At 27.8% G+C, this 13,310-nt stretch overlaps 1 protein-coding gene across 23 annotated transcripts in view; it reads left to right on the plus strand.

Moving 5' to 3' along the window:
• Positions 1-13,310, plus strand: part of LOC129987820 (sperm-tail PG-rich repeat-containing protein 2-like) — a 103,688-nt gene that overhangs the window by 55,375 nt on the left and 35,003 nt on the right. For 9 of the 23 annotated variants that reach the window (XM_056095762.1, XM_056095764.1, XM_056095763.1 and 6 more), the window contains exons 5-13: positions 2,508-2,615; positions 2,734-2,841; positions 3,473-3,580; positions 3,707-3,814; positions 3,941-4,048; positions 4,177-4,284; positions 5,843-5,950; positions 9,692-9,799; positions 11,451-11,558. In XM_056095762.1, coding sequence (XP_055951737.1) covers positions 2,508-2,615; positions 2,734-2,841; positions 3,473-3,580; positions 3,707-3,814; positions 3,941-4,048; positions 4,177-4,284; positions 5,843-5,950; positions 9,692-9,799; positions 11,451-11,558 — 972 coding nt within the window. The remainder of the gene's footprint in view (positions 1-2,507; positions 2,616-2,733; positions 2,842-3,472; positions 3,581-3,706; positions 3,815-3,940; positions 4,049-4,176; positions 4,285-5,842; positions 5,951-9,691; positions 9,800-11,450; positions 11,559-13,310) is intronic. The other 14 variants (XM_056095767.1, XM_056095774.1, XM_056095778.1 and 11 more) reach the window with 10 other exon arrangements.

Raw genomic sequence — 13,310 nt, forward strand, 5'->3', positions numbered from 1 at the left:
ATATTGTCCGAAACTAATTAAATTTATCAGTTATTTTTAATTTTAAATTATTTTACAGATTTTTTGCCTTACTTTTTTTACTATCCCGTTAAAAAAATAGTTAATGTAGGTGATTATGTTCAAAAGTCGATTTTTTTTGTGAAAATATCAAATTTCTTGTATAATATTTTGAATTTCTGATCTATCTTCTTCAGATATCCGTTTAAAATTTGTTTCTAAGTCCATTATTTGGGAAGTTACACTGACATCTATATTTGCATTATGCACATTTTAAATCTATTTTATGTGTTTAAACGCTATTTTCTCAAATTTTATATTTTGATAAAATTTTCTTATGAAAAATGTTTTAAATTGAAATCCATAACATAATTTTGGATCAAATTTGGAATAATAATTTATCAAAATGTTCTACAGTTTCTGAACTAGAGACTGAGTAATCCATTCATTTGGAAATATTCTACATTTGTTTTAAGGGTTTACAATGCCAAAAAAATAGAAAATTTCAAATGTATCTGACAAATTCCAATATTTAAAGATAGAATACACCCTTTTTTAGTTCCCAAAACTAAGTAATATATTTCTTAGGCTTTTTGCAAAATTTTATTTATTTCATATTTACAGTAGCTTTCACTTATCCAGAGATTTGTTTTATTATTTTTATTAAGATTTTTTTTTTTATTATTGTTACTATTTGTCTCACAGAAAAAGTATACAAGTAATTGAAAGGCTTTATATTACAACTTTTTTTTGCTTTATTCTTGCTTTTGCACATTGTCTTATAGGCAGCCTTAGAAGAATTTTTTCCCCGACTAATAGAGTATTTGTCCATGTTTCTCCAGTTTGAAATAAAATCTCTGAGATTTGCTGGGCAGTATTTATGGAAAATGAATGGTTTCAACAAGCTTTGTTAAAAATTATATTTCTTTTCGGGGTTTAATACAGCTATTTTGTAATTTTTTAACTGGTATTCTGATGTATAATAAAATAGTTTGCTCTGTTTTTTCTGATACTTTTTTTAAACAGCTGAACCTGCTTTTATCAGTCTTTACAGGTTCAAACCCCGTGGTCTTTTGCTGCCGCTGTTATTATTCCAAATTAAGCAAAGTGTGATTAAAAATTTAGTTGTTGTTTACCCTAATATCGCTTTCTTAAAAAAATTCTGTAGATTGAGTTTCTATTTATTTCAGACTATTAAAAATGAACTTTGAGTCAAATTGCGGAATAAATCTTTCACTTCTTTTATCACTATGCTTTCTTAAAACAGCACGCACTTTCTCTATTTTATATTCCGATACTTTTAATCAAATTATAATTGCTTACTTTTCAAGTGCTAAATGTTTATGTCTTAAAGAGTTTACTGTTACACTTAAAAACTACATCTGAAAAAGAAAAAACTATGCCTGATTTTATGATTTTCTATTTAAATTCTTTATTTATACAGAAGTGTAATTTTTTGACTAAAATAAAATTTGTCAGATATCAGCGAATAAATCGAAATTCAGTTTAGAAACATTTTCAGCTTTCAAATCTTTAGATAACTTAGGTTGATTAAGACAATTTCTGATTGTAAGTGAGGTTTAATGAGAGAACAATTTTGAACTTAATGTTATTTACATTTTCAACTTTAGATAACGAGGTTGATTAAGATAATTTATAAATTTCTGATTGTAAATCTGTTCTCTAAAAGGAAGTTTACTGATGGAACAATTTTGGACTTAATGTTCGTACATTTTCAACTTTCAAATCTTTAGATAATGTAGGTTGATTAAGATAATTTACTAATTTCTGAGTGTAAATCTGTTTTCTAAAATAAGGTTTAATGACGGAACAGATTTGAACTTCATTTTCTAGATATTAGAAGAGAAAATCATGAATTCCGTCCATTGAAACGAATTAGCTGAATTTATTAATTCAATTAAAAAGCATACAGAATAACACTGAAAATATACTAAATAATATACAAGATGATATGGATATTATAAAATAGTATATAATAATTAGAATAATTATCTTTTCAATCAAGTCATGCACATTGCAAACAGAAATATATTTTATAGATAACTAAATTTTAAATAATTTTATGGATAACTAAATTTTTTTCTGTATTTTTATTATGATGTACATTTTTCCGATTGAAATTTTTGGCCTATCTCCTATATTTTTTTAGTTATTTTTTGCAATTTCCTTATTTTGACACTAGGTGCTCTGTAGCCTAGATATATGTTGTTTCTCTGCTTTACGAGAATTTAAAGGACTTATTTAAAGAGAATTTAAAGGGCTTATCAGAATTTAAAGGGACCATTTTGAATTTAAAGGACTTTATCGATCACCTTTTGTATTCACAAGATTCAGAAACTTGACAGAAGCATTTTTACTAACATCAATTTAAGCTGAAAAGTTTAACAATTTTATACTTCATTAATATTTTATATTATTTTACTGATTAAATATTTTAATTAATAAAGAAACCACAAGAGAAATTTAAAAAAAAACCTAAAATGTTCCAGCTCCTGGAGCCTATGAACCTGAAAAAAGCATGAAAGCTGTGCTTGATTCCACACCAAGGTATTCTTTCCGCATCAAATACAAAGAACCAAAGCCAGATGATATTCCAGGTATATTTATACCTTAAGATACAGAAAATAGATTTAAATAATTAAAAATAAATCTTCACCATTCTATTTGAATGACTTTTTAGTAAGTTTTGAAATAATTGGTGATCTGAATTTACAGCTCCTGGTGCTTATGAACCAGAAAAGAGTATAAAGGCTGTACTTGATTCAACACCAAGATATTCGTTCCGAATCAAATACAAAGAACCGAAGCCAGATGATGTTCCAGGTATATATACACAATTTAGACTTGTAAAATTATTTTATTTTGAATTAAACAACCAATTAATCATTTACAGAGTGTCTACCGGCCATGAAGTCCCGGAAGTCACGAATTCAACTTTCAGTTGCAAAAGTCACGAAAAAGTAGCAAATTCGTGTGCCATACTTAGAGGCAGAGTGTAGTGAAGTAGTTGGGGAATACACGAAGAAATAATTTAAGGTCTCGCATCCATTTAAGAACAATGAATTTTGTCAATGAAATTTAGAATGCATTAGAAATTTCTTTGTAATTCATGGGTCAGTTCATGTATGAATATTATACTTTAAATCCGACATTTTGGATCCACAATTAACATTCATTTTGTGAATTTTACGATGAATAAATTTATCTGAAATGTCATGAGTAATATTTCAAGTAATCGAAATTAGAAAACTTTTTTAGTTATTTCTAATATACTTTTTTTTCGAAATTTATTATTCACAAATACTTAGACTAATAAAATAGCATTAACGGAAATTCTTAAGAAGTCACAATTTAATTTCTTTCTTAGAACATGGTAGACACTCTGGTTTACTGTTTTAGTTTACAAATGTAAATTTCGCTACGAATTTAAGAAATTTATTTCTGTAAAATATAGCTCCTGGTGCTTATGAACCAGAAAAAAGTATGAAAGCTGTACTCGATTCTACGCCAAGATATTCGTTCCGCATCAAACACAAAGAACCAAAGCCAGAAAATGTCCCAGGTACACTAAATGGGCAGGTTTAAAACTTCATTATTTTATGAAATAACATCTAACCATTTCCTACCCTGGCTTTATGAAAAGATTAAACCTTTCAGTTTTTGATTTAGAAGTATTTTTAAATTTTAGCCCCTGGTGCATATGAACCAGAAAAAAGTATGAAAGCTGTACTCGATTCGACGCCAAGATATTCGTTCCGCATCAAATATAGAGATCCTAAACCAGATAATGTTCCAGGTATTTTAAGAATAGAGATTTAAATTTTAATTCTTGATTCGTTGATATTTAACCCTTTTCTATAATGGAATTACAAACAGGGTTAGAATTTTCAGTTTCTAATTCAAAAGTATTTTCAACTTCTAGCGCCTGGTGCTTACGAACCAGAAAAAAGTATGAAAGCTGTACTCGATTCTACGCCAAGGTATTCATTTCGCATCAAACATAAAGAACCAAAGCCAGAAAATGTCCCAGGTATACCAAAAACAGAGGTTAAACTTTTAAATCTCTAAATTAAATAACATCTAACATTTTCTATACTGGCTTTAAAAAAATAGATTAAATTTTTCAGTTTTTAATTTAGAAGTATTTTTAACTTCTAGCGCCTGGTGCTTATGAACCAGAAAAAAGTATGAAAGCTATACTCGATTCTACGCCAAGGTATTCGTTCCGCATCAAACATAAAGAACCAAAGCCAGATGATATTCCAGGTATATTTTAATGTCTGGATAAAACTAAACCTGTAACAGTTGTAAACTAATAATTTTCTCTTCGTGTATAACTGAAAACAAATATCTATTCATTCAAATTTTTAATCCAGATAACCTATTTATTAGAGACAGAGGCTAACACGCATACCCCTATTAACTATAAGTGTTCGGCAGCACAGTCTAATATGACTTTTGTTCTGTTCTGTGTCAGTGATTTTAGTTAATCTGCATAAATTTATTTTAAACATTATAATCAGTAACTCCGGTTATTAAAACTGCTAAAAACTTATTAATTAAAAATTCTCAATAAGATTTTTGAATTGAGAATTATTACAAATAATAAATTATTTACTATTTTAATCAATAGATGGCAGCACGACATTTCTTAATCTGTTATTAATTGTTGAAAAGATCTGTTAATCTGTTGAAAAGATCGTTGTCGTGGATGCGCTTTAAAATTTATATGCGTTGTAATATTTTTATTATTACAATGTTATATTATATTACTCTATTATTGCCCTTAATATAATAGAGTAATAACAATATTAATAAGAGTAATATCATTTACTCTTATTCAAATGTATATTGCTTCAAAATATCTTTCAATGCTCTGGATTTCATTTCTAAATTAGGAAATTTTATACAGAATTTTTAAAGAAATTAAATTAACTGATTAAAGAAGAAAAGAAGTTAGCTCATCTGACTTTAAAATGTTAATATTACAGAGATTTTTTCTGAACCATGCATAGAAAATTGCTCATTACCAATCCAATCCATATATCCAAAAGTGCACAAGAACATCAACTGTGCATTTTGATTCTTGTTTATGTGGCATAAAATCTTAAAAAATGAAGTGTTTGTTTACAGTTTGGTTGTAATTTAAACTTTTATTAAACACTCCTTAAATATTTCCAGCTCTTTATTTTCGTTGAAACTGAAAATTTTGGAATGAATGATATTGAATCCATGATTGTCAGTTGGAAAGCAACATGTTTTTCCTTCGATGAATGAAAAACATGTGAAAACGTTTACTTCTGATAAATGGAAAAAAAAAGATGAAATAAAAATTCGATTAGTTTCGATGAATAAAGAATAATACTTTTTGCTTGATGCAGAAAGCATTATTCATTAACAGAAACCGCTAAAATGCATCTTAATTTTTTTAAAAGTTTGGCTCAGTTATAAATAATTTAAAGAACAGAATTTCTGTTTAGAGTATTATTTTTGTAAAAGTTTTTGCTATATTGCTATAAGTATAACGAACACATTAAAATCTTTTTGAAATAAAACCTATAATTTTTGGAAAAAAATCATTAACATTTTTTGTGACGTTTGGTTTTGCTAATATTTTCAACTTTATCAAACATCTGAAGAAAATATTTTCATATGAATGTTTGATTAAGCCTGTGCATTTCAAGGATAGCAAATCATCGCTCTTTCTTTTAAATTTACTTCTCTTTTAATGCATGCTACTAAAAAATTCCTCATATAATATAACGAGTAATACAATTTCCAACAGTTTCTTCAACAACTAACATTTATTATTTAAACCTTACAGCTCCTGGAGCTTACGACCCTGATAAGAGCATGAAAAAAGTTTTAGATTCCACTCCACAATATTCTTTTGGAATCAAGCCGAAAGAACCTAAGCCTGATGATATTCCAGGCAAGTAACTTTGAATTTTATATCAATAGTTACTTTTTCTAAGCCTGACGATACATCAAGCATGCATCTTTTAATTTTATATGTATATATATTTTCACTAATTTAAGCCTGTTGATATTCCAAGCATATAGTTTTTAATTTGTATCTATAGATGTTTTCACTAACGATTTTCCTGACGATTTTCAGGAAGTAGATTTTAATTTTATATCCATCGTTACCGTTCACTAATTTAAGCCTGACGACATTCCAGCAAGTAGCTTTTAATTTTATATCAATAGTTGCTTTTACTAACTTAAGCTTGATGATATTCCAAACAATAACTTTAAAATTTATATCAATAGTTGCTTTTACTAACTTAAGCCTAATGATATTCCAAACAATAACTTTTAATTTTATGTCTATATTTATCTTCTATCAACTCAATGAGAATTAATTCTAAAAATAGTTTGATATACAATATGGAACATATCTCTTCAATCTTTGAACAAAGGCTTGGCACGATTTGGCGATAATTACAAGCAGGCAATTATACTACATAGAGTCGCAATATGCATTATTACATCCGTTATAATATCCAGCAATTGTATATCATGACGAAAGTCTGCTTATTTAAATTCGGAAAAGCGTGCGCCAACATTTTGCTCAAAAGGAAATTAAATATTGGCGTATGTCTAAACGCTGTCTGGAACATTAATTAATGGGGAATTTAAAACGATTTTGTAAATGTAGGTACAAAACAGAAAAATAGTTCTCTTTTTTTTCAGGAAATATGTATATATATATATTTCTACCCAGATGCTGGGCTCCGTAGTATTATTTAGATTTTACGCATATGAAATCTCTCATTGTTATTTTAAATTATGTTTATTTAATTGGAAGAGATTTCATTTGTATTGTTCAGAGAATGCAAAGACATTAAAAATTTAAACAATTCTACAAAACTGATTTGCTAATTTGCTCTGTTATTATTAATTTGTTATATTCTTCGAAACGGTGTAATTTTTTATGTACATTTGGGAGCGTTTGCGTGAATAAAAGGAATGATGAAAAAAAGAGAAACAGTTCGTCGTTCAAAAAGTCATCAGCAAGAGTATTCTTTTTTGGTCTTTCTTGAATACTGTCACAATATGGCGGATTTAGATTCGAATTGTAAAGAAAATCTGTAATGTGTCTTGAGAGGTTACGTTTTTAATTTGACTGATTAGTGAATTCTACTTCCAAAGTTTTATATAGATATATGCTTTTGGTGTTAAGACTACAGTAAATTTGTCTAACTGGTTGTGATAGTGACTTTTTGTAGTCTTATACACATGGATGGACAGACAGCCTATGCTTGGATAAACGCGATCAAAAAATTGATGCAAATTTGCAATCTTAATGGAAAAACCATGTGTCTAGCAGTTCTTTTTATGAATTATCATATTCGCAGACTGATAGGCAGTCATACAAATAATAGACAATTTTAAAATTATGTTTTCTGACTATAGATATTAAACTTAATTCAAATTTAGAAGTGAATTTCAATACTTTCTTTTCTGTTTTCGTATTATCATCTTATATGAAGGAAAAAAAATAAAAAATAGGCAACAGTATAGCTTATAAAAGGAGCATCGGCCAATAGCGATAAATCATGTCAACAGAAAAAGCTTTCTTCACTTTTTTCCAATTTTTTTTAAATGAAAAATTATATAAAAAATGAGATATAAATATTTATTTCAAACCAGTTAATTACAGTTTAATCTAATCCATTATCTCCATATTTATTCACATTCAGGTTCTAATTTCATTCGATTCATGTTTATTTTAATAAGATGGGAGTTTATGGTTTATTTTTTGTTTCAGAATATGTTATGCAAAACATGTAAATTATATAAAATTTTCTTACATTACTTAAAATACAGATAATATATGAGGAAGCAGGTAATTAATTTCTTCGTTTTCTTTATATCTTTAATGTTCTTGTTATCAAGTGCTGTTAATAAATTGAATTTTTCATGCAAATCTGGAGATCAAATATTTTTTGTTAATGTTAGTCATTTTTTTTTTACTCTAGGTTAGGAAAAATTTTAACATGTTAAGCTTAAATATAGGTCACAAAATCCATAAGATAATTCTGCTGTACCAAATATTTCGAAATTATTTTTTAATTGCACAAAACACCAGTAGAAAATAAATAGAAATTTATTCATCGTATTGCGGGAATAATATTTTCTAGAAACATAAATTTTACTGAAATAAACTTGGCTACAAATTTCATTATCTGAAAGATAATAACTCTTGTCAAATGTTTGAAATTTATTTCATACAAATGTACAGAATATTGTATAATATTCTAATAGAATTTCATTTATTGTATTATGGAATTATTTTCCCGCCACTAGATATTGGTTGTCTGCCAAAATCGATATAACTGCCATTTTCACAATGCTCTTGCAACTGAAATAAATTATTTAATTACTTAAAGTTGAACTTCGTCCTCTAATGCACGCGCTGTTTCAGTCTTTTTTTTATAACCTTGAGCTACTTTTTGAAAAGTGATGAAAAATGAGAGAACATTATTTACTTTCTATCATTATGGCCGCCATGAGTATTTTTCCTTTTGAATACCTTCATTCAGGTTCGAAATTCTATTGAAACCAGCGAGAATAACTTTCTTGTTTCTCGTTTTTATTTTCTGTAAAACAAAAAAAATATATTTAATATATTTAATTAACTTTTCCATATGGAAGGATTTGGAAAAAAAATCTAAACAAATTCTAATCTATTGATAATGTGTTATTTTCTATAATGTGAAAATGAATTATGTTTTGCTACTTGAATAATGTAACCTTATCAGAAAATATATTTCATTAGTTGGCGCTGACTACTGCATCGTATGCACGAGTCTCTTACATTCATTCTCCGATTCCAGTTAGTAATTTAAATCTTATTCGTAATTTAAATTTAAATGCTTATACTATTTGAGCAAAATTCTGGGAAAAACATTGTTTGATGTAGGATTCTATTTTATTTCATTGTAAGTATTCCCTATTAAAAAATCCGAATTAAAATCTGAATTTAATGAAAAATACCTATGACATATTAAGTATCTCAATTATTAAAAAAATTAAAAACTTTAAAAAAAGTTTTACATATATGGAATTTTATCAAATTTAAAAAGAAAACAAAACATATTAAATTATTTTCAACTTTATTCTTATTATAATTAGAAAATTTCTGCAAAATCAAACTCCTAGTTTTTCAGTCTTTGAATTTTAGGGACCCATCTTTCCCTGTATATTTTAATTGAGATCCTTTCTATTGAAAATCTGCAATTCCAGTAATTAAAAACGAAATGCGTTTATAATTTCTTTAGTAATGATTATGTGGATGACTAAAATTTAAGATCATTTTCATTTCCCCGTTTTCTAATATGCATTTGCAAGAAGCGGTTTTCTTTCGCTAGCATGTATATAGTATGTAACATGTAGCATAGTATTAAGTGCTTTTACATTTACATCATAAAATATAATTTCATGTCTTATATTCAAGTTTAAATAATATCAATAACACAATAATTATTTTACGATTTTGCAGATACTCTTTCAATCTAGCGTCGGTGAATAAATGTTTTACTGTTTTCTTATTACATTATTCCTTTCTTTTGAAAACTTTCATTTGACAGATGGTAAATTTTATTTCAGTGATAAAAGTGGCACAATCCTTCACTATTAATCTTGAATAATCTTTTCTCTTTTTCAGCTCCTGGTGCTTATGATCCTGAAAAGAGTTTAAAAAACGTTCTCGATTCCACGCCCAAATATTCCTTCGGATTGAAACCTAAAGACCCGAAATTGGACGACATACCAGGTAAAATGAACTTTTATTATAGACTGATTGGTAAATCTTGATTAAAGTGATTTTTATCTCCTTTATTAACCATTTGCGGTGGAAAGATGTACCATACACATCGTCACATTTTTATCACAGAATCGCCTACGACGAGCTACACGCGTCGGCAAGCAATTGTCGCAGAAATAAAAATAATATTCGTGTCCCGTCGATTAAGATTGTTTATTGAAACACAGTTCACAGAAGCAACGTCTTAAGTTGAAAATTAATCCATTTAGAAGATATAAATATTTTTCCAGACTAGGGTGGGGTATAGTATACTTTTTTTGGCTTGCATAGAACTGTTGTGGCATGAGCACCGGTGAATTTCTCACACCACAAGTGTTCAATAAAAAATTAACCATAAAATTAATCGAAAGCTTTTATTAAACCTTTCATTTTTTATATTGTTTTAGAAAAATTATCTTAATAAATGACACATAACATTTGCAATAACACAGATATCCAATTATATGAAAAAGAATATTAGAAGTTTGGCAATATGTAGATATAATAATAGCCAGCATGACGCAGTATTAACAACCAATCTTTATTTAATATATGTGTTCGAAAGACTAGTCTTATAAAATTTGTCTAAGACTAGTCATTCTTTGTATGCTACTATTTACTCAACTATGTTGTTGTTTTCTTATAAATTTGTAATCTGCCAATCCTTGCACACTTTTCCTGGTGTATTTGTTAATTATTATAATATTGATAAATACCGAGAGTTAAATAGCAATGTGCATAACTGTAGATACCGCGCAGTCTTGAGTCAAAATAAATTAATAAGAACATTGGGATATTCTCTAAGTTACTGAATTAATAAAAATGAACCTAAAGTCATTCATTGACACAATGCTGCATTGAACATGAAATTAAACTGATTAATTTATTAAAGCAGGATAATCATTGCATGGAAATATGAAACTAAACTGATTAATTTATTAATGAAGAAGAATCATCGTATATGCTGTTTAGGCCTGCAGAATATCTGAAACCATCATAGTGGGTTTAATGCCGAAGACAGGTACTGATTTGCTTGAATTGTCACAAACTAGTCATCGCCTTCGGCATTAAATAAAGAAATTTAATGATATCTCCATATAAAGCGTGCACAATCTTCGTACTTTCTCTGACTCATAACATTTGTCATTCGCCTACCAATATCCCACACAAATGTGAAATGAATCATCCATTTTTCTATTGTCTCTTCTCCCCCCTCTCCACTAATATGAATCATCGAAAAATTACTCAATATTTAATTCCTTAATTGTACTTTGTAACTACCATTTGTTTATTAACTTTGCTGAATCAAAAGAATTAATTAAGCAGATATTGTTTTATCGTATGTTCACTGCTTACTTGACACATCAGTCAGTTCTCTTTGAAAATTAGCGAGCTTGTGAAATTTTTGAAATTTCTTCACATGCGAATTCGATCAGTAAACCAGACATTACAATGTTTATTGCTTATCTTGGATATCAAACTTTAAGTAATAGTGTTAAAGGCTGTTGCATTTTTTTGTAAAATCTTTTATTTGAGAAATTTAAAGACTATTTAGAATGCAGAATTTTTTAGTATGACCTACATCAACATTTGTAGTGCAATTTCTTCGATTTATTTGCAGCTCCCGGTGCTTATGACCCTGAGAAGAGTGTCAAAAATGTTCTCGATTCTTCTCCTCAATATTCTTTCGGTCTGAAGTACAAAGATCCCAAGCCCAACGACGTACCTGGTACGAATTTTATTGAATTCCGCAGTCGTTTTTCTTTATTTCTCGGTGTTCTATTTTGAACAGTAAATGTTGCCAAATAAGGAAGAAAAAGACACCAATTTGCGAGATAAACTTGACTCAACATTTTCAAAATTGTACAGATTTTTTTTCCCAAAATTCTAAAGAAATGTTAACATGCTTCCAATGACATAAATAAAAAAAATAATTATTTACAAAATTATATATAAAAAAATATATGTAAAATAAAAGTGTAATTTTTTAAAAATCTTGTATCCGGTGAATGATAAAATTAATTCACTCATTAACTGAGCTGAATAACCCCAGTGATTTTAGAAATTGGCTTTTTTAAATCGATTATTATTCTGAAGTTGCCACATTTTTTTCTATTTTAAAAATGCATTTCATTTACGCTATTATATTACAATTGCCGACATGTTCTAACAATGGTTGAGGCATTGGATAGTTATATCAGGGAATTATTTTTTTTTATTAAATTGCGAAGTCAATACTATTACATCGATTATTATGTTGAAGTTGCTACATTTTTTCTATTTTAAAAATGTATTTCTTTTTACAATATTACCTTAAAATTGCCGACATGTTGTCATAATGTTTGATGTATTCGATAGCTATAACAAGACATTATTTTTGATCGAAAAACTTTTACATCATAGAACAATTATCAGTTTATCAGAAATTATTTAACATCGATTTTGATTTATGAAGGCTTATTTTATAGATTGTTTCAGTTTATCATCCCTTAATTAACATTATTTTTAATCAACGAAGCCATAGAAAAATTGACCTTGATTGATGAGTGATAATGATTTGCTTAATAACTTTGGAACTTCACCATGAAGCTATCTATATATAACTGCAAACTATTGCTGGAATGCGAGAATGATTAGATGAGAGAGCTGTATCGGTCATCTCCTTTTTTGATTTATTAGTCGCCTTTGGCGACCAATTCTTCGTTCAGATTACTGATTATTTTAAGATATTAAATAATTAATAAGAAATACATTTAAAAAGATTTTCTAGTTGTTATTTGACTTAACTGTAAGACATGAATTAAACATGAATTCAGTTGAATCAATTTCTTGCAAATTAAAAAGTTTGTATATTAAGAAGGAAAAACGAAAGTGATATTCCCTCAGTGAAGTTAATGATTGGAAAAATCACGTTATTCATTGTTTTAATGGACTAAATTGAATTCCTTCATTTAAAAATATTGCTACAATATATGAAATATCATATTGGTCATCAAAGTGAATTCAAATATTAATAAAATTAAAGGAAAAAAATTGCACTGAAATTAAATTGACACTATTAAGAAGGTAATTCTTTAAGTCTTAAGATAATACAAATATTATTTTTGTAAGATAATTTCAATGGAAGATATGAACATCAATTGCCACAAGCAAATCGCAGCGATTATCCACCTGGCGAATAACACGATAAATTTTAATAACACGATGAACTACCTTTAGAACATTTCTAATAATATTTCGCAGCTCCATTTATTAATTTATCCAAGTACTGAATTCATTACGTTGTTAAAACCTTCTATGAAGTTTAGTGTAGTTTGAAAACTTTTGCTTAAAAGTTCAGTTGCTTTATTTCAAATTATCCACTGGTATGTTGCCAAGGCATTCTATAAATATTTTTGGAAATGAAGCAGTCAGGAGTTCATGTGGTGGTTCTTTTATATTTGACTGTTGCCATTTGGCAATAAGTAATAATAGAGATTTC

Source organism: Argiope bruennichi, chromosome 10 (assembly GCF_947563725.1).
Source record: "Argiope bruennichi chromosome 10, qqArgBrue1.1, whole genome shotgun sequence".
Taxonomy (NCBI): Eukaryota; Metazoa; Arthropoda; class Arachnida; order Araneae; family Araneidae; genus Argiope; species Argiope bruennichi.